The sequence below is a fragment of the Ictidomys tridecemlineatus genome, chromosome 8, assembly GCF_052094955.1.
Source record: "Ictidomys tridecemlineatus isolate mIctTri1 chromosome 8, mIctTri1.hap1, whole genome shotgun sequence".
NCBI classification, from domain to species: Eukaryota; Metazoa; Chordata; class Mammalia; order Rodentia; family Sciuridae; genus Ictidomys; species Ictidomys tridecemlineatus.
The window spans coordinates 104,025,164-104,044,745 of NC_135484.1; the positions used below are offsets into that span (position 1 = coordinate 104,025,164).

General features: G+C 36.2%; 1 protein-coding gene across 4 annotated transcripts in view; it reads left to right on the top strand.

The window, feature by feature from the left end:
• Ptchd4 (patched domain containing 4) overlaps nt 1-19,582 on the top strand; it is a 197,143-nt gene that overhangs the window by 43,234 nt on the left and 134,327 nt on the right. For all 4 annotated transcript variants that reach the window (XM_040282763.2, XM_078019914.1, XM_005318593.4 and 1 more), the window contains one exon: nt 13,384-13,864. In XM_040282763.2, coding sequence (XP_040138697.1) covers nt 13,384-13,864 — 481 coding nt within the window. The remainder of the gene's footprint in view (nt 1-13,383; nt 13,865-19,582) is intronic.

A 19,582-nucleotide genomic window follows, 5' to 3' on the forward strand; every position in this document is an offset into this window, starting at 1 on the left:
TTTTCTCTTCTCTTGGCTTAATTTAGGGATTATATCTCAACCCTGGTATCTATTGAGATCCATCTTCCAATTAGCATTATTATTATAAAATTCTAGCATTGCCTTCACAATACACACATGCAATTCAGACCATTCCTCACATTGCTACCAGAGAACTTCTAACAGACACATTTCATCAGGTAGATTTCAGTATTTTCATTGGCAACTATTTCACATTCCTTAGGATGGTACACAAGGCACTTCTGATGTCTCCCTGGGGTTTATCCTTATTTTCCATTCTGGATGAGCAATAGCTGTCAGCTCATTTCTAAAATTGCTGTTTGAGGGTGTGGTGGACCTCATTGCTGTTTTGCATCAGCAATTCTTAATTTGTCCAAACTTTGTTGCCCAGTACCAAGTGCCATTTCATTCCCTCAAATCCTCACCCAGTATTTCCTTGTAAACAGTTCTGATGAGATCCAGGCAGCTGCCAGCTCCAGTTCTGAGGGAATGTTGTTTTTGGTAAATGTTATTATTGGTATTTTTAACAATGCATTAACATAGCATTATGCATTTGAAAGGCCTCCTCCTAAATACCTGCTTATGTAACTAATTGCTGTGGCTTCAAATAGCCCTGAGCTTTCAGTCAAAGCAGACACCCACTTACCAAGCTAAAGTACCTCCATGTAAATGAAGGATGTTTGATTGTTTTCTTTATGTAATCTCTCTTAGAGTGGAGAGCCTCTCACCTTATTCATAAGGCTTGACATAGTCACCTTGAATTCTCTTACTACTTGCAAAATTATAGGGAATTAATTGTGTCACATTGAGGGAGGGTGACAGGGAATGTATTTAAGAACAATGGACCAGCCTTGTATATTTTTGCGCCTGTAAAACAGCTTTGTTTGTAGCAGGTGCTGTCCAAAACTAGTTCTTTTTAAAATGTGTTAAGTTGGAGCAATGTCTATGTGTATCCGTTTGTATTTGCATTTCTCACGACTTTTTCTGTATCTTCACTTTTATTTATGCAAGTCATTTGAATTAAGATATCTGCTATTGATGGGAGTGATAAAACATCAAATTTATATTAACACTGCAATAGACACAGTGTTCTTGGCATTCTTCATCAAATATCAGTGATGCCTGTGACAGTTACAGTATATTAGAACATTTAATATCTAGAGGAGGCATGAAATGTTTGAAACAAATACATTAAAGTCAAACTTTGCTGTAGATTACCTCAATAATATTATATGTGGTTTTTTTTTTTTTTGTGTGTGTGTGTGTGTGTTTGGTGCTAGAGATTGAACCCATGGCTTTGCATGTGAAGCAAATACTGTACCAATTGAGTTATAGCCCCAGCCCCTCAATGAAGTTATATTCTGAACAATCCAGTAAGGAATTCGTATAACAGGGCAGCAAACACAAAATGACATCATGTGAGAATAGAATCACTTCATCTGGCTTTTGCATACTGCCATTTTATATATCAAATCTACAGATAGGTGATTTTTTAAAAAGGAAGCTATGAGAGGCTCCTTTTTGCTTCACTAAATGGTTTAGTTACAGGACTCTTCTTTGGAAGGACCTGTGTATTGTGGAATTGGTGTATTCATTCTTTTGTCTCAGTCTTACCTGAAGAGAAATATTTAAAAAAAAAAAAAACTGCAGATTTTCTTTCCACTGTGGAATTTGTCACATTCCAAAGTCCCATCTGTTTGGTGCCTGGAATAAAAGCAGATGGCAGTGATGACATGTAGACCTGACTTTAGGTCCCAAAGGATTCTGAGATACCTGTAATGGAGGAGGGTAAACTCTAAGCTCAGTTATCTCTACCAAGTTTGCTCTGAAACTGAGTTGTTTCCCAGATTATAGAAAAAAATCATATCTATGTAGTTACCTGTGTATATTAGAGGGAAATTCAGATCTTTTTAGTTTCTCCCAAAAATATAGGCAGCATTAAGATCTTTTCTTCATCCCTTTAGCTAAATATAACCTACTTAGAGAGTCCTAGAAACATATTCTGTGTTTACAGTGTAAGTTGAAAGTTGATAGAATATTTTTTGGTGTCAAGAAATAGGTTCTGTTTTTATTTATTTTATTAAGATCAGGGAATCATTTAACCATCATTTTGTAATTAGGTAATAACTGTGGATAGAGACCTTATAAAGTAAAATACAAGATGCCATCCCTCTTCAAATATCATCTGACTTAATTCTCACAATAGAGTTCATTAGCTAGACATTACCAATATATAGCTGAAGAAAGGCTTAGAGAGCCTAAGCAGCTTTATAAGAGTCACAGTGATAAGAATTGGACAAATCAGCATTCAAGGCAAGATTTCCTACACTTTAAAGCCAAGCCACTGTTACCAGTCATACTACCCATGAGGCCAAAGCTGCCATGTAACCGAATTCTGTGACCTCTAGTTCTGCCTTCTGAATGGGAAACAGCCATAGACCATTTCTTAACACTATAGAAACAGGTTTGAGAGAATTCACTATGTCAAATTTTTATCCTTTAAGAAAGGTAGTATTTTATTGAAGAAAAAATGTTGATTGTCAAGAGTATGAGAAACCAGGCTTCTAATGCTGAAACCAAACTAAATGAGGAATTCAACTTTGATTACAACTTGTCTCCAAATCCTATAAGACCAGGTGACCTCAGAACGGACTTCAGAAGGATACTTATGTGTGGCTGGAAAAAGCAGCAGTCATGTTTATGTAGTGGAGGCAATTAAACACTCCAGGGCTAGAATGTGGTTGTCCTGCTTCAAATTGGCCTAATTTTAAATGGTACATTCATGATGATGATCATTGTTTTCATTATAATGAGAATGGCCACCTTAATGTTTTTCCCTATTGCATAAAAATCTAAATAAATCAGTTGTCAAGATCTTTTGGAGTTATCCACTTATTTATGCTTTTACTCATTGTAACTTACTACCACCTGAATTACAAAGGATACCATATTTTCCAAATAAAAATGGGCTATGTAATCAAATGAAATAATTTAATTTGTATTATTAGCTGAAAAGCATCACAAAGGTATAAAACTAAAGATACATATGGAGATTCCAAAATACACCTAAATGTTCTATGAATTGGTCTCATTTAATAGTAAAATGGCATGAGATTTTATCTTCCTTACTAAAGCTGGTTTACAGCTTTAGTAAGGAAGATAGTGAAACATCATTCAATGTGCTTTTGACTTATTTCCTCACTTACAACCTCCTTAGCTTAGTTGAATCACTTCTCTTCTGCATCAGACACATAATTGTAAGGTGAAGGCAAGCTATCTTTAATATTTGCTCTAAAGAAAACCAGAAAGGTAAAAGATAACTACTTTCTAAATTTTAATGAATTTTGGTTAATCTAATCTTTTTTAGTAAGGCAAATTGTCATGCAAGGAAACTTGCCTCCAAAATAACTTTTTATTCAAGTGTAAGTTTTTTTTTAAATGTAATTTCCAAAGGCATCTAGATGTTCCTTTGCTAGATACCTAAGAGTATAAAATTTAATATAAAGAGTAGCCCATGTTCTTGTCTTAAATGCATCACATCCGCCAAGAAATGTTAATACGCTTGAAAAGGTGAGCCATCGCCCCCTCGGTGCCAGGCTGAAAAGTAATATTTAACCTTGAACATGGAATGACCAGATAGGAGAGTACTTACTTTCTTGACTTTATCAAAAGGCTTTCAATTATTTTAATAATTGAGGCTGAAGATCTTGGTCATAGTAAAGAACAATTGTGTGGATCTCATTAGGATGTATATCACAAACGATATTTTCAAAGCTTTTAGGGATTACAAAGAAAAGTTAATTTCGTAAAGATAAAAAGAACTTAAGCAAGTGTTGTATTCTTTATCTAGCATTTTAGTGATATAGTTCAATAATTATCCTTTAGTATGATTATTCTTTACTGTGGCTTTAAGGTAGTTTTGTCTTTCAAATAAAGGACAGAGATGGAAGGGTGAAAAGGAAGAACACAGGGAGAAAGGGTCAGAGAGAGAGAAAGAGAAAGAAATAAGGAGAAAGGGAAGTGGGAGAGAGGAGAGAGGAAAAAGAGATGATCCAAGGAAGAGAGGTACAGGTTCATATAAGATGACGACGAAGGAATAAGATCTGAATCATCTTCTAGAGATACAGTGGTAACTTGCTTATTTTATCAAGGAATTAAGACACAGTCAACCTCACCCACAACTGCAAATGAAAGCTGTACTATTGATTTCACCTTCTTTCAGGATATCTGTTCCAATATATTTCCTTGAGATGTATGTCCCATATTTGTTTCCTTTAGCTTGAAAAAGGTACCATCTTCCTTCCCTATCTTGAATGAACTTGAATGGCTAGTTGAGACCATAAAACAGATACTAAAAATAGCAAATAGCAACATGTATTAATTATCAAAATAGGTTCCTTTGAATGAAAATGCCCCCATGATCTTTTCTTCGAAGAGAAAACATCAGTTAGCCAAGTGCAAGTTCGGATCAGCTCAGGAGCTGAGTGTTAGCACTTGACCTTGTCTTTAGCAACCAGGAATCTGTTAGCAGTTACTAACCTGTAACTTTAAGTAGAATGCTTCATTCGTTATTTCTCAAAGGGCAAAATTGAAGTCTTTCAGGAGGAAGGATGAACTGTCCCAATTCTATCTATAAAGCAGATTGCCTAGAATTGAGTCAGGTATTAAAGAAGTCCTGGGTCCTCCTTCCTCCTCCACTGACTAAGGGAAATTTGACTAGATGTCATACATAACTTATCCCACCCCTTCAATTCACCTTTAGTTCACTTCCACTAACACGTGTACTTTTATTAATTCTTTTGAGTCAAGGAAAGTTTTTCAAGATAATATAAAACAATCTAACCAAAACACAGGAATGGCCTGTAAATCTACACCAAATGCATTTATTTTGAATGCTTATATGTATGTATTCATTTTTACATGGTTGGGATCATGCTGTATGTAATTTTGCCCTAGTACTTATCTTAATTTTTTTAGCAGGCTTCTGTACTGCCATGTTCCTTGATGCTTTATCCTCTTCCCATAATATTTATGTGCTTTATTTCTACAAAAACAGCATAAATTCTTCCAAGGAGGAGACTTTATCTTCCCTTCATTTGTCTTTATGTTGTTTCTGCACCAAAACTAGCAATCTACCTTCCCAGATCCTCCATACACATATTATTTGTTTTAATTTATTGGAGTGGTGGAAATCATTAGAATTAGTATAACACTTCCAATGACTCTCACACCTCTGAGAAGTAAATTTTTCTCCAAGATGCCTTCAGCACTCCAGAAAGGTAATTCTCTGGAAGAAGCTTGGCTGTGGGGAAAACTTATTTTCAGAATAGTATACATTCCAAAAGATCTGAAAAATATATATATCTTTAATTTATACAATGTTAGATAATTGGTATATGAATATATATATATATATATATATATATATATATATATATATATATATATAAACACACACACACACACATACCCTTTCTAGTGCCTACTTCCACCCCAAGGCACACCACTAGTTAATTTTTACAATTTAGTCAAAAAGAGCTTTTGAATAAACACATCTCTGTGCTCATCACCAGTCCCAATCTCTGCATCAGCCCAGCCTCCACATTGTACATCCCAGTCATTCTTTAAGTCGCAGGAGCACAACATACCTACTGTCCTTTCTGGGGCTCATTCATGCTGTTTTCTTTGCCTGTAAGACTATTCATCTGCAGCAATCAAATCCTTCATCCTTATTTGAATAATGACTACTATTGCTTCAGGTGTCAGATAAGAGGCCACCAGCTTGGAAAGCCCTCTTAGTGTCTCCTAGGTTAGATGATTCCTTTCTGGCGTTCCCTTAACAGCATATGTTCACCAGTACCTGTATATGTGTATGTGTTATAATGCCAATCTACTCTCCCCACCTCGTCTTCCAGAGCTCTTTGAAGTTAACTGTAGCTGTTCATCAGTCTCTCCTCAGAAGGAGCATCAGGAATAGAGTGTGTGCTCTGAATATTTTTTGAACAATGGATGATTCTGCCCTTCTTGCCAGGTTCCACTTGGTATCCTGGGTACACTCAGGTGCTCGAGACACTGGTGCCTCCTGTAGACATCTGCAGGGCCTGAGCTTTTCCCAACTTCCCCAACTTCACCACTGCAGCAGGGTGTGGTGAGCTCTGCTGGGAGGTCTGTCTCCCTGGGTTGTCAGACTGATCTATTTTTCACTTAGAGGGGCTAAAGGCACAGATGTCACATTTCTTATGTGGCCTGTGGTTGTAACCTGAGGCTTTTTAGAATAGAGTTTCTTAGTTCAGAAGAAATGATCTCCACTAAAGGGGGTCACTATACCTAGGGACTTTACCTCAAATGCTCCCATGTGGGTGATGGCCAACCTCCATAATTGCAGGTCAGCAATAGAGCTAAGTGTTTTTTGATAGGAACTACTTGGCCTCAAGTAATGACCATGATCCCTTTGTGAAAGATGTACTAAAGAATAGTAATAGGGTTTTTATAAAGATTTTAGGGATAGATAGGATTGCTAATAGGATTTCCAGAAAAACAGAAAAGGTAGTTTTTATATGGCTCATTTTTAATGCAGATGTTTAACTCTACTTCTACATATTGTTAGTAAATTTGTATAAAGATTTTTGGAAAAAAAAAGAAGAAATTTGATGTATTTATGCTGTTATGTACTATGCAAATCAATGCAGTAAAAAGAATAATAACAGAGATCTGAAGATAGAAAAAATTTTAAAATATAAAAATCTGGGCTAATGAGAGATGATTTTTATCTCAATAAATTGGAGCAAAGTCCTTATATATTTTTTTCCATTTGAGAAGAATTTTCTCTGGAGATTACCCGAAGAAAGAGAAGAAGCAACTGGGTCCAGATTTAGAAAAAAGATAAAAAAGCTTCTTGTTTCTATAGAAACGAACATAGGTCATCTTGCGTTTCCCCTTCCTTCTTATTTCTACCCCCTACCCTGTCTAACACAGGTTTCTCTAGCATACTTTGTGGTGTCTGATAACTTTACTGCCAGTGAATCATTAATTGAAGAGCAAATCAGACCTTGAGAGATAATAGGAGCCAAACCTTATACTTTGGAAAGGAGGGAATTGGCATTCAGAGAAGTCAAGCAGCTTGTCCTCTTAAAACCAGGTGACTTGGTCCTGTGCCCTGTGTTTTTTCCATCACATTATAGACATTTGCTGGGAGATATGGAATAATCTTAGATGGCTAAATTAATAAACTGTATTATTTAAATATTTCATTTGTGATTTATATTAATGAGAATAATACCTGATTCTTCCTGAGTACTGTTGAAATACTTTACATATACATTAATACATTTGGTCCTTAAAATGCCGTCTGATTCTTGTTTTAACAGTAATAAGTCTGATGTGTAGGGAGCTTAAGACACCTGCACGGCTTACTGGTGTCGTGGCTGGGACTCGACAAGACAACTGACTTCTTGAATCTGTGTACATAACCAGTATATTTTACCTCCTCTCATTCAAGTATATTCATAAATTATCCAAATATATGTGCTGTTGTGTTAAGAACATGAGTCTTGGAGCCAGAAACAGAGATCAAATGATGATGCTATTTCATAGCTACCTGAACTTATTCTTCTTGCATGGTCTCTCGAGCTCCCAGGCCCTCATTAGTGACTTGTAGCGCCTCCAGGTTAGCACTTCCTCATAGAGTGACTGGAAGACTTGCTGAAAATAATGCAAATAAAGTTCCAGAATCTTGGAACCATGTCTGCCACGTGTGTTAAAAATTTCCAGCCAAGCCTCAGTTCATTGATATGCCAGAGTGCTTTGTTTAACTTATTTCATATTCTATTTGGCTAAAGTTTTATTTTATTTCAGCAGCACAGAAACCTTGTTTTTTAACCTTCCTCTTTGAAAAATATCTGAAACACACTACTGCATTTTCATAGCTTAGCACTGTGACAAAAGAGATTTAATTTATTCTTTATTTGGGGCATTTTAATACTTTAAAGTCCTCATTTTGAAAATGACTTTTGATTATTTTTTAAAATAAATTCCTTGTAGGAATGTGCTTTCTTATTATTTGCTTATTTCTACTAAATATGAAATGCTGGAAAAGAAAATCAAGATACCAGTGGTTTCATTTACTCCTAGTTTGTGTATACACTTGACATTGGGGAATGAAACAAAGAAATATAAGCTAGGAATAATTCTAAGGAAAAAATATTTTTCAAACAAACAAAGCCTTATCATTCTTTGAAATATGTCACCATTTATCACACAGGAAGATTTTCTTTTTAGCAATAAAAGAGAACTGACCATCTAAAAGTTTCCAATATTCTAGCCGTGTCTGCCTCATCAAAAATCAATGAAATCTGAATTACAATTGCCTTGGACAGGAACTATGCTGCCAAATTATTTCACAGTCACAGAAAGTATCTGAATGTCAACCTAGCACATATATTGAGCAAATTTTACACTTGCTCCCTTATCATTTCCAAGCATCATCAAGTAATTTTTTTCTCTGCACAACTGCCTATGGCATTAAAGTCTTCATTCTTTAAGAATTTATTCGTTGAGTTTATCTCTAAGAGTTTAATTTTCTTTTTGCTGGAGAATGTGGTTTGGGTAGGGGTGATTTTAAAAGCGACAAAGTAGTAACCTTAATCTAAATAAAAGCTAAAGGATCCAAGAATTTTATTTTCTATATTATATTGCTGGAGAGAGAATGTGTTGAGATGCTTCACGTCCATGAGATAGCATCATGACCTGCACTTTTATTGATTCACCTTGGAACAATTTACCTGCCAGACACTGCCTCCACTGACATTTTCTTATGCTGCATTAAGAAACTAAAATACTGCAGGAGCTTTGTAACTGCTCTTTCCTTCAGGGTCCTCTCTACTGCCTAAGTCCTTTCCCACAGCACAATAAAAGTAAAGCATTACAAAAAAGGAAATCAAGTCATTCCCCTGCCTACAACCTACCAGTCATTTCTCACTGAAGGACAATTAATCCCAGCACCTTAATGAGCTTTCTGCTGCCCTTACTAAAGGAAAACTGAAGGAGCCCTGCTTTCCTCTCCAACCACCCTCTTCCATTTCTTGGGTGTCTGATGCCATCCTTTGACTTCAGAGGATGGTGCGTGCAAATCCTTTCCCCTAACTTTTCCCCAGTTCCCCTGTCTGTTGACTAGTTTACCACACTTGTTTCATTCACAGTGAAAATGGAACAGGAACATATTTTGAAGAAATATTATTCAGACTAAGAAGATAGAAAAAGGAAGAAAAGTGTCTCTTTATTTCCTAACCTTAGTCAAACAGTCTTTAAAAAAAAAAAACTATGATTAGTAATTTACACCTTAAGGTGAATTCACTCAGTTAAAAAAAGGTTAGGGAATGTTCTAGAACAGCCTTGTTCTAGGGATAGGGAAGTTATTAGTGAGAAAAACAGGAAAAATGCTGACTTTCAGTAAGTGTATCTTCTCCCAGAGGAGACAAAAAAAGGAACAATTTAGTAATTGTATAAGATCATTTTAGATGGTAATAATTATCAGGAATATTAAAAAAAAATTGGGCTATATAATAGAATGAGTGCAGGAAAGGAGGTGCCCACTTGAGAATGTGTAATTCACATAGTTTCTTCAAAGCTAGGACCTCCATGGCAGCAAGTAGTCTTGACTATAAGACCAATGTAAGAAAATATTTCAGGCAGAGAGGACAGCAAATACAAAGTAGGGTGGAAATTAACTTGCATTTAAGGAGTAGGAAGAGAGGCTAGAAGAGGAGAAGAGAGGGATAGGAGACAAAGACAGACGTTTCCTCCAGCCATGGGCCATTGCAGGGCCCTGCAGGCCAGGTAGAGGGTCCTATTTTCTTAGAGCAAGTGGTAGCTAGTGGAAAGTTTGGGGCATGGAAATGATGCGATCCTGTTTAAAGTAGACTCTGGCTATACTTTGGAGAACAGATTGAAGAAGAGCAGAATTGGACATGGATATGAACTAGGGCCCTAAATTCATCTCTTGTTATTGACATCAGTCCAGTTCAGCAATGTACTGAAATAGGGATGCATTGAAAACAATATGTTGCCAGCTGGTCATATTTTTATTTTAAGGTTTCTCTTCATTGGAACATAAAGGTGATTTCTGCACTTAAAGGAATCTTGGAGCTTGTGTAAGAAGTAAGTTCCTTTGGGAGGAAGAAGTTGAAAATGTATGTGTTAAATGGTAGGTAATTGCTTTAGTTGGAGAGAAACATGTTGGAAAAGAGGAATCTATGAGTAATATAAGTTTTAATCACAAAGAGTATTTATGAGAAGCAGGAGCTGAAGTGGTTCCCCTGATTGATCCCATAGGATTCTAGAAAGGATTAGACTTGGAAGAGAAGATCTGGTTTGAAACCCATGGTTCATCACCTTGACCAACAGATTTTCCTTCTCTAAGTCTCCAGGCTTGCTCATTTTTTAAACAAAGCAGCTCTTCTTTGTTTAAAAAGATAAGATCTTGCAAGATGTGAAAATAAGCAACTCATGCCTCTATTAATTATAATACCAATTCCTGACACTCAGATCTCTTCAAAATATCTATATAGGTCATATTTTCTTAGAAATGGAGTTGCAAATTTACTTCAACATCATGTCAACATTTCCTCATGAGGAAATGTGTAAGATCATTTTAGATGGGAATAATTTACCCATCTAAATGAGATGCTTCTATTATAGATGAGAAAACTGAAATTTAGAAGGAAATTAACTAGCTATGGGTTTAATGTGCAATTAGTGTGAGCTGTTTGCTGCAAATTGAGTCACATGGATCCTAATCATTCATTCTCTCCACTAATCCTACTGGATGGCTTAGAGTCCAGAAGTTCTGCCCCAAATGTAATTACAATATTTGTTGCATTTGTTCTTTGTTTCTCCTACTTAGAAGCTTCTAAGAATTAGCATGAAAAGAGAAACTCTTCTGCCACATTTATGAAATAGTAGATTTCCATATAAATAGTGTCTTAAAATGTGTATACATGTTGTAACTCTTCAGTGGAGCCTTTAGATTCCAGAATACCCAAAGAAATTTATTTAATTTGCTCAGGAATGTACATAAAGTAGATCTGAATATGAGAGGGAAATTCATTCTGTTACATTTATTTAAGTATAATGAACAAAGATAGGATGGAAGCATACCTTTTATAAACTATTTTTTTTTAAAAAAATGGAACTTCAGCAACTTCAAAAGGAAGGTTAGCAGCTAGCCAAACTCAACAAAGTTCTGTTATTTAAAAATCTATATTTGTCTTCTTTAAAACTTTGACTTTTCCCAGACACATTACCAGCACCCTCTTTGATCCACTGTAGTCTCCAAATGGGGCCTAAGGGAGAAATAATCTCCATGCTGCTGCTAAAGTTCCCTGAGAAACCTTTGTGATGACAGAAATGAGTAAAGACAGATAAAGCTGCACATTCTTAAGTAAATACTTACAAAATGCTTTTTAAAATACTTTCCCTAGGAAGCACAAGTCTTCACCAAAGAAGGGATTTCACAGAAACAGAAGGGCAGAACCAAAAATTATACCAAGCTTAAAACAAAAATAATCAAGCCTAATTGAGGAACAGTTTGGATCTACTGAACAAGTACAAATGATTATACAATCTCTCGATTCTGGGGGAAGGCTCCTGCCTCCTTCAAAGTTTGCCCATCTTTCTGCTGAGAGATCACTGGAACATTCCAAAAGATTTAATTAATCAAGAGAGAACTTTGGGAACCTTCAGCCAAACTTTCAATTTGATTTTTTTTTAAAGAGAAGAAAAGGGGAAATTACAAAAATGCCATGGAAGTGCAGGAAAAAAAATGCCATACCCAGCAGGAAAAAAAAAATCTTTAAATCAAATTTACTTACTAGAAATACATTTTCATTTGGAATTGGTCAATTTGAACTAATGAGATGATTTTAATTATTTAATGTGATTATTTAAAATGGGTCTATGGAGTAACTATGGAACTTATCTCTTAGAATTCTTCATGATCCTACTACCAGCATTTGTACTCTCTGTAAACTTCTTAAACTTTTTGTGTTTGCAACAGACTCTCAATATTAAAGTTGCTCTAGTGCATGTTAAAAATACAAATACAAATAAGTGTCTCAGACATAGATGTCTGGATTAAACAAGCCCCCAATAATTATTTCATATGTGTACAAGATGCCCCACGGTTCTGTGAAGACATCCATGCTTATCACATTACTGTATTTTTTTTGCCTTACCACTGTCCTCTGTAGAAAGAACTCTTTAGTGTCCTGACTTTACCCTTTTATATCCCCATGAGATGAGCGTCTTGCCTGGTTCAATTCACACACAGTCTACTTGTGACATAAGTTCACCTTAGTTCCTGTTCTCACTCAATTCCTGCAGCATATTTTTAAAGCTGTCTTTCAACTTGCTTTCTGCCACCGGATTCTACATTCTGACAACCATTGCCATTGAAGCACATGACAATTGTGGCAAAAATAAAATTCCCAGGTGGTCTAAAACTTGGTAATGGCTGTCAGGAGTTTCTTCCTGAGTGATGAGGCACATGGGATGAAAATTTCTGTTTGGAACCTGTTTAAGGGACTCCATGTCCACCCAGGAAGAATGATTGCTTCTCCTACCAAACTCTTACTCATGAGTTTGCCTATGCTACACCATGTCGAACTGAAATTCAGATAACTTTTGGCAATCATTCCTGAAAATCTTACCAATTTCATTTGGGGGTTTTGAAAGATCAATCTGCATCTAAGGAAGGTATTTGGAGGGAAGATGATAATGAGTGAACATATTTAGGAAACCCATCGACATCATTAAATTAGTTGTGAGAAAGAATATTTTTGTATTGTTCTAACTATGAAATTATATTGCCAGATTATAGAGAAACAAGGTATTCATGTGTGTGATTGGGTATGTTTGTGTGTGTTGGTGTAGGTATATGTATAGAACCCTAGAAGGTTCTAGTTATAGAAAAGATAGTTCAATTTTTTAAATGTTTTTAACTCATGCAATGTCTCTGATTAAAACTGAATCATAAACTTGATCCTCCATTAAGGAGTTATAACATTGTTATGGAAGGAAATATTTAGAATAAGGGTATTTGGGGAAATCAAAATAAGAATATTTATGTACATTTCCCTATGCATGTGATGAGTCTTATGTAGCTTTGTAGTACTCTTTGCATCTTTTCTAATTCTGATCATCATGCATGGTATCCCACATAGCTCCAAAAAAGGTTGAATATATGATCTGGACTTGCCTCTCCACCCACATCAGTTCCACAATTAGCACCTCTCTTTGCCTTCCTTGTGCTCCTTCACTTAGAGTAAGAAACTGTCCCTTGGAATGTGCATCCTTCTGGTAACTTAAGTCTCCCATTTTCTTTTCAAGGATGGGAGGAACAGTTTTATTGGACACCAACTGGGCGGGGTAGTGGAAGTGCCAAACAGCAAGGACCAGCGGGTCAAGTCAGCCAGAGCCATTCAAATCACCTACTACCTCCAGACCTATGGCTCTGCCACCCAAGACCTCATAGGGGAGAAGTGGGAGAATGAGTTCTGTAAGCTTATGAGGAAGCTTCAGGAGGAGCACCAAGACCTCCAACTGCACTCTTTAGCATCCTTTAGCCTCTGGAGAGACTTTCATAAGACCAGCATCCTGGCCAGAAGTAAGGTCCTAGTGAGCCTCGTGCTGATCCTGACCACAGCCACCCTCTCCAGCTCCATGAAGGACTGCTTGCGCAGTAAGCCTTTCCTGGGCCTCCTGGGGGTGCTCACAGTGTGCATCTCCATCATCACTGCAGCAGGGATCTTCTTCATCACGGATGGAAAGTACAACTCCACCTTGCTGGGAATCCCGTTCTTCGCCATGGGTAACTATCCATCCTTGTGGTAATCGGATTCTTACCGGTTTGGGGCAAGGTAGTACATTTCTTGAATTCTCAGGTGGAAATCTGTTTTCATTTTTCATTGGTGTGTCTGTGTGACTGCGTAAAATCTTACTTGGGGTTGTGTCTGTTTCACCTTCTTGGGCCTTTCAGGAAATCCCAGAATGATAAAACCATCTTCCCATCTAATTTAATGCTGTCAAATGTTTTTAAGTTTGCAGCATTGGAATTCTCTACTCAGTTCTTTCAAAGAAGATAAGTCAGGTATAACAGGAAACTGAGTGAAGGAGATCCAAGATCTACTTCAAACAAAATTTTGTGGATCTTATCATGGGCATCCTAAAGTTAATGCCAGTGAAGGACAACCACCATGAGAGGAAAATTCTGAGAACCACTGATAGGTCCTAAACTCAAAACACTTAAGTAAGTTTTCATCAATTTCAAATTATTATTTTTTTTTTGCAGAGAATGTACTCCCATCCCCCACCTCTATATAGAGTGAAAACTTAGACCTATCCTCTCTATAAAGTGAAAGTTTTGGCCTTTGCCATTCTAAAGAGAGACTTTTTAATAGGAAAAAATTATATAGTCTTTTAATCTCTGGTGAAAATAATTAATAAGTACCCTCAGTCACTCGTATACCTTCTTCCCAACCATATATAAATGATCTCCCAAGTGTACATGTGTGGGTGTTGTATGCATGTGTGTCCTTGTATAAAAGAAAATAAAGTCTGGCAATAAAAATGAGTGAGGAATCAGAGCCAAGACCAATGTGTCATACTAGAAATGAGAAGAGATGGGTGACGCGAGGGTTTTGCTAGGAGTAGTGTAAGTCCCTGCATGTAACAATTTACTGTGTGCCTCAAGGTGGTGAACTGACATGAGCAAGAGTGTTCAGATACAAAATAAATTGCTTTGGAGTCCCCAGCTTAACATCAGTTGTAAATTAGTTTTTGATGATTAAATGGAAAAGATGCAAGTGTGTTATCAGAGGGATCTTAAATGACCAGGCAACCCCCCCTTTTTTTTTCATCTTAGCAAACATTTTTGTGAATAACACCACAAAGAGGATTTCTATTGTAGGTGTTGAAGTCAAACTCTTTTATCTGGGAACTCAATATTATTAAGTCCCTATTAAGTTGATCCATCTCCATAAGCTTCAGTTTCTTCTTGTATAAAATGAGAATAATAATTATTATGTCTTCACGTACTTGTTTTTTAAAATGTAATAGAATATAATTAAATTTAATGACACATATTCAACACTTAACCAGTACTAAAATGTTTTAGTAGTTAACTTGGTAGGTTGAGTAGTGGTAAATTCAGTCATGAGTGGGAAGCAGCCCACAGCTTCAAGAAATTGAGTCTTCCTGGATTTTGTGTATCACTTGTAGATACATATTCATCCTATTAATAAAGTATTTCTTTTTTTTTCAAAGAACTATATGAGAAATTTTTGTCACTAGGGATAAAGATGAATCTAGGTAGGTTTGAACCATTTATACTTGTGCATTTTTTAACTTAGTCTCATGACTTGAAATAATAATCTAAGATCTATAAGAATCATGCAGTGTGATTCAGACTGAACATGGACCACTTAAGGTTGACAAATTAAATATCTTAGAGCCTACTAAAGCTTTTTCTAAAACAGGTGGCAAACTAGTTGAGTAATGGAAAGACTTTTCAAGTAAAGATACAATTACATATTCTGTAAAAATAAGAAGAAATGCTACCTGTACTTATACTGAATTGTAATGTTGGCTCTACCAAGTCAAAGTGGTAATTTTATTCCTTAAAAAAACAACAAGAACACTGAAAGTTATGCTGAGGGGCAAGTCCAGATCCCATAACACACATTGCAAATCTTTTTTTAAATATTTATTTTCTAGCTTTAGGTGAACACAATATCTTTATTTTATTTTTATGTGGTGCTGAAGATCAAACCCAGAGCCTCATACATGCTAGGTGAGTGTACTACTACTTGAGCTATATCCCCAGCCCTCCAACTAATCTTTAAAATCATAAATCAACCTGGCTTGTGTAGGTTCACACCTTAGGAAGCCGAAGCCGTGTGTGTGTGTGTGTGTGTGTGTGTGTGTGTGTGTGTGTGTGTGTGATTCCTGCAATTGTGAAAAGAAAATTTCTGCTGTGTTCTAAAAATATAGCAATGAAAGACCTATAAGCATATATTTAAGATTTTTGCTTGATCAAGGGGAATTTTGTTTTGTATATAAAATCTTTGTAGCTAGTAAAGGTGTCAGGACTGAGAATTGGTGAAATGAAAGGAATGCTCCACAGGGTAAAAAGATGTGGGTTTTTCTCCCAGTTTTTCTAATAACTTTGTGTGCTATATATATTAGGTGGTTATTTATGGTCTTTTTCCTCAAGTCTTTTATATAAAATGGAAAATTTGAACTATTCAGTTTTAAATTTTGAGGATCCTACAATATCATTTTATTATTTTACTGAAGTCAGAATTTGATTGTTTCTTTATAAAAACTTTTATGATATGTACTCTCCTCAAACCTCTAGTCTCTTTTGTTGCCTTTCTGAGAAAAAGGAAGAGATACTTTAGCATAGGAAAACATCACACAGACCTGCATACAAAGCCTCAGACACATAGGTTATAAGACCAAGAAAACACATTGCTGTAAAGGTCGTGAGGTAGAATGTGATGTTAAACACAAATAAATTGAGTTTACCAAATAGATATCTGCTGGTACAAAACAGTACATAGACCGTGTTCAGAAGTAAAACCGTCAGTTGGAACAGAGTGTATAAATTTAAGATTCATCATAATATAGTTAATATTTAAAGTCATGCAATCTGATAATGGGAATTAGAAAGACAAATAGTCGTTGAAACCAGTCCTTTGGTGCATTATAGTTTACATGGTGTCAAAACTGCATAATTGAAAGTCAGTAGGGGAAGGAAGGTCCAACTATTTTTCTTACCTCTATTTTATTCCTATCTTCCTATAAGGATTTCTTTGAGGTCGTGAATATGTGTTCCAATATGTTCCAGTAATATTCAAACCATTCATTCTTATCAAAACTCATCCCAAATGCTAGGTATGTTACTTAGTGTATTTGTTCTTCAAACTCTCTAGCACAGTTGACTTATCTTCGACCACCTATTTCTCTGCACTCATCACCTATTTCTCTATACTCATCAGCCCACCTGTCATTTGTCCAGCTGATATGCCCAGTGTCATGTCAGAAGCATATATCCTGTACCTAAATATTTTACATTTTAAAGTCAGTGGCAATTTTTTTATAATTTGTCTTCTTACTTCCATAAGTAAACTTATATTTCTCCAAATTATATGTTCCAGATTTGGATTGAGAAAAAAAGGCAATTATCAGTACATATAATCTCTCTATAAAAGTATTCAGAGACTAATTCAAATTAGAATAAATGTTTGAATATACTTAACATGACTTCACTGAGCCCAACCCTAATGTCCTTTTTCTGTCTAAGCATGGGCCCATCAGAATGCCAGTCACCTAATTTATAACTTATTGTCAGTCTTTTTAAATTGGTTTCACCTCATTTACTTTTTGTGGATTGTTTCCTCTTTCTGGAAGGAGCACTGTGAGCTTGTATCTCACACAGACGCCAGGCTGGCTCATGCTGTACTTTGCTGGTCTTCTGTGGGTGGTTGCCAGGGCATCACTAGCCTTGGCTCACTGTAATATCTTTTCTCCATTCCGAGTTTGTGCTCCACACTGGAATCTCACCTCAGTCCACTTGACACCACTTGGTGCACAGAGGTGACTTGGCTTTTACAGGTGATCCCAAAGTCTCTAGATACAGGCCTTCACATATCTCAAACTGAATCCCGTCTTCATTGACTTATTAATTCATTTACACATTTATTTGGCACCTACTATGTTCAAGGCATTTGGGTTTTGTGGTAGAAGACATTGAGCAAAACTAATCAGGTTCTGATCCTCATGGATTTTATGTTTTAAGCCTACAGAGGTAAGAATAATACAATAAAATAAAGAAATATAAGCTAGACTGTATTGTTAATAAGTGATTGAAGTATATAAACAAAGCAGGATGAGGCACAAAGAATGTAGATGGCTGGGGAGGAAACGCCTTTCTAAAATATAAAATTGAAGCAGGAGAGCTAAATGGAGCGAAAGGAAGATCCATGCAGAAATCTGAGAAAAGAGTGTCTCTGGCGAAGAGAAACTATACTTGAAAAGACTCTAAGAGAGGATCTTGCTTGGTGAAGTTGAGGAAGGACTGGAAAAGGAGTGTGGCTGGAACAAAGTGGGCAGTTGTCTGAGTATTAGGGGAAGGGGATGGAAGCAGTTTTGGGCCAGATCATGTGGGGCATTGGGAACATAGTACTTCAGAGTTTAATCTGGGTAAGGTTTCTGAAGCATTTTGAGACAGAAGGGTATGATCTGACATATATTTCAAAGGCATCTTTGGCTACATTATGCAAATTAGCCTGCAATAGGGAAGGGATGTTTTATAGGGTGACTATTTAGGAAGATTTTGCAAAATCTGCTAGGGATATAATAGTGGCATAAAATAGCATGGGAGCAGTGAAAATAGTAAAAAAGGATTAGACTCAGAATATATATTTAAAAATAGAATTGACAGGATTTACTGAAGGACTAGAAATGGCATGTAAGAGAAGAGGAATCAAGGGTAACCCTCAAGCTTTGAGAACTGAATAACTAAGGGAATGCAGTTGCCGTTTATTCTGGTAGGCTACCTCTCAGGCATCCCAGTCAAGAAATGTGGAGTTACCTGTGTAAGATAGTATATAGACCGTGTTGAGAAGTAAAATCTGTCAGTTGGAACAGGAGCTATAAATTTCAGATTCATCATAATATAGCTAATATTGAAAGCCATGCAATCTGATAAGGGTAATAAGAAAGACAAATATTAGAAGTCTGAGATTTGAGCCCTGGAGCATTCTAATGCTTGGAGGTTGGGAAGATGAAGATGATTTAGGAGATAACACTAAGAAGAATCAGGCAATGAGATAGTGTCCCAGCAGCAAAGTAGAGCACGTGTTTCATGAAAGATATCAATTGTTCCAAAAGCTGATAAGAAAATTTGTCCAATGAGAATTGAGAAGTGTCCATCTGACTTAGCAATGTGAAGGTCAGTGGTGACTTTCATGCTAGGCAAATGGTCAGGTAAAAATGTGATTTAAAGGGAGAATGTCAATAAAGATTGTAGGAGAGGAACTAAAGATAGTGAATAAAGACACTTGAAATAAGATTGCACTAAATGGAAATTAATAATTCTTGCATGCTGAAGGAAATATACAGGATAGAAAACCTTTGTAATAAAGTAGAAAGAGGAGAAGATTACAGAAGCAATGTCACTGAGTGAAAGAAAGGGGACAACATTTAGAGATGAGTGGAGTCTTTGATCTGTGTAAGGCATATATAAGTCATCTACTCTATGAAAATAAGGCAAAATATATGGACATATGTTGACAGATCAGGGCTTGAAGAGGTGGAAGTATGTGGCAAATTCTCTTCTGTGGCTTCAATTTTGTCAGTAAAATATGAAAAAAGTCAACAGCTGAGAATAAATTTGGGGAAGGAGGTGTTGGGTTTTGGAAAATGAAGGAAGTGTGAAAGAGTCACTTGGAAAATTGGAGATGAAATTAAAGAAGAAAATTTAGGATAACTAAGAAGTACTAAGGACTCACATTTAAAAAAATCA